Source organism: Lottia gigantea (assembly GCF_000327385.1).
Source record: "Lottia gigantea unplaced genomic scaffold LOTGIsca_170, whole genome shotgun sequence".
Classification (NCBI taxonomy): Eukaryota; Metazoa; Mollusca; class Gastropoda; family Lottiidae; genus Lottia; species Lottia gigantea.
The window spans coordinates 109219-111357 of record NW_008708134.1 but is presented as its reverse complement, the minus strand read 5'-3'; the positions used below and the strand labels follow the sequence as shown (position 1 = coordinate 111357).

At 34.4% G+C, this 2139-nt stretch overlaps 1 protein-coding gene across 1 annotated transcript; it reads left to right on the top strand.

Annotated features, from left to right (window-relative positions):
• Positions 1–776: 776 nt before the first annotated feature.
• Positions 777–1178, top strand: LOTGIDRAFT_173748 (hypothetical protein; the record flags this gene model as incomplete). The annotated part of the gene is made up of 1 exon (XM_009051803.1): positions 777–1178. One exon carries the CDS (start codon positions 777–779, stop codon positions 1176–1178), a length of 402 nt encoding a protein of 133 aa, XP_009050051.1.
• Positions 1179–2139: the final 961 nt, after the last annotated feature.

Below are 2139 nucleotides of genomic sequence, written 5' to 3'. Positions count from 1 at the left end.
GAACATAGAAAAGTTTCCATAGGTTTGCAAAGAGAAATCAACGACAACAAGATATTCTTTGGTGAAAACAATTCTGACGGAAATAACGAATATTCAACTTTACATACCGGTAATCACTCCTTCCAGAGAAGTGGAAATGAGAATATTCAACTCTTTAACCAAAGACATCAAAATTGCTTTTCTTCGTCGTAACACGGTAGGTAGCATGACTTTAACGGGAGAATCCACCACGTGGCCAATTACCAACACCGTCAAACCAGCGAGATATCTAATGGTCGGTTTCAAAAACTTACCAGACTTTCAGACAAACAACAACAACATTTTCAGAGTGGCATTGAACCATACTCAACATCCCATCATTCGCAAAGTTCAAGTCAGATTGAACAACGAAATTATCCCAATCAACCTTTGACAATTGATCCTTCCAAAAAAGATTACAACGAATTGTACAGAAACTATAAAAACATGTGCGAATTGTTTGGAAATACTCCTCAGTTTGAATAGAAAGATTTTTCACTCAATCATCCAATCTTTTGTTTCGATCTGTTAGCTCATGAAGAAGATCTTTTAAAACAGGGGTAAACATAAATATTCACATCGATAAAACACAAGATGTGACCGGCTACTGTTTATTGCTGGAAGAAGCAAAACATTTGATTAAAATATCAGATAGAAGAATGATAAGAATTGAGTAAAAATGCACCTTTAAAAATGAAACCAGAAACTTTAGTCAGGAAAATAATAGAAGCTATTGATACAGCTTCACCAACTACAATATGGAAACGAATTCGCCGACTCTAATAACTTACAACGGTAAAAAAGTGCACATAACCCAAAAGATTATCGATAAATACAAACATTGCAAAGATAGAGACTATATAGACTTGGAAAGTATTGATGAGAATTTAACTAAAAAAGGTGGATTTGTACCATTCTTACCTTTAATCTTTGCTGGTTTAGCTGCAGCCGGTGCAACTGCTGGTGGAGCTGCTGGGATAGCCAAAGCTGTCAACGATAAGAAAGCTGAAGCCGCTGCAAACGCCGAAGCGCGTAGACATAATTTGGCAATGGAAAGAGAAGCACGAGGAGGTTCGGGAGTAGGAGATATATTAGGGACGGTTAAGAAATCGGACAAAGATTTGGCGAAGAAACCAAGAAAACCGTTAAAGAGGGATTAAGCAAATTAATAGATAAAATCGACACCGGAGAAATGAAGGTCAAACACAAGGGCGACGCCATATTTTTTAAAAACATACGTTCGGGCGAGGGGATCTTCCTTTCAAAGTATAAAGGCAACGGGGTGATTTTTGGTACGAAAATGTAATAAATAAAAATGGGCAAGAAATTTAATCATTCGGAAATATTTCCTAATAACCCAATGCTCATGTGTATATGCGGTTATTCAGGTTCTGGGAAAACTTTTAACATGTTGACAACACCAAACCTTTTAGATTTCGATTCTCTGTATATCTACACAACAACACCAGAGCAATAATATTTTCAATTTCTCAAAGCTTTAGAATATCTACCAAAGAGAGATGTTCAAGACATATTTCAATATTACGAAGAAAACGAAGAAGAAGTGGAAATAAAAGATATCATAGAAAACTTCATTAAATCAAAGAATCCATCTTTCAATCCAACGGATATAAAATTTTTTCTTACGAAAAATGTTAATGATCTAGACTTGTCTAATATTGATAGCAATCGAAAAAACTTAATATTGTTTGACGACTGCGTGGCGCAAAGAAATCAAACTGTTCATCAAGAATTCTTCACCAAAGGAAGACATCACAACTGTCACTGCATATACCAATCCCAATCTTTTTACGGGATGGATTCTATGTTCATTAGAAAAAATGCAAATTGTTTTTTGCTGTTTGAATTAAACGACAAAGATTTATCTCAAATCATGCAGTCTATAAATCACGAAATGGACAGAGATACATTTAAAAAGGTTTGTAAAGCTCAATGGAGAAACCCAGATGATCATGGATATGTATTTGTAAATACTAGAAAACCTGCGGGAGAAAGAGTTATGATCGATATATGTTAATTTTATTTTTTTAAAAATGACGGATTGGAATAATTTTTTANAAAGAAATAGAGAATATATCANAGCTAAGAATAAAATAAAGA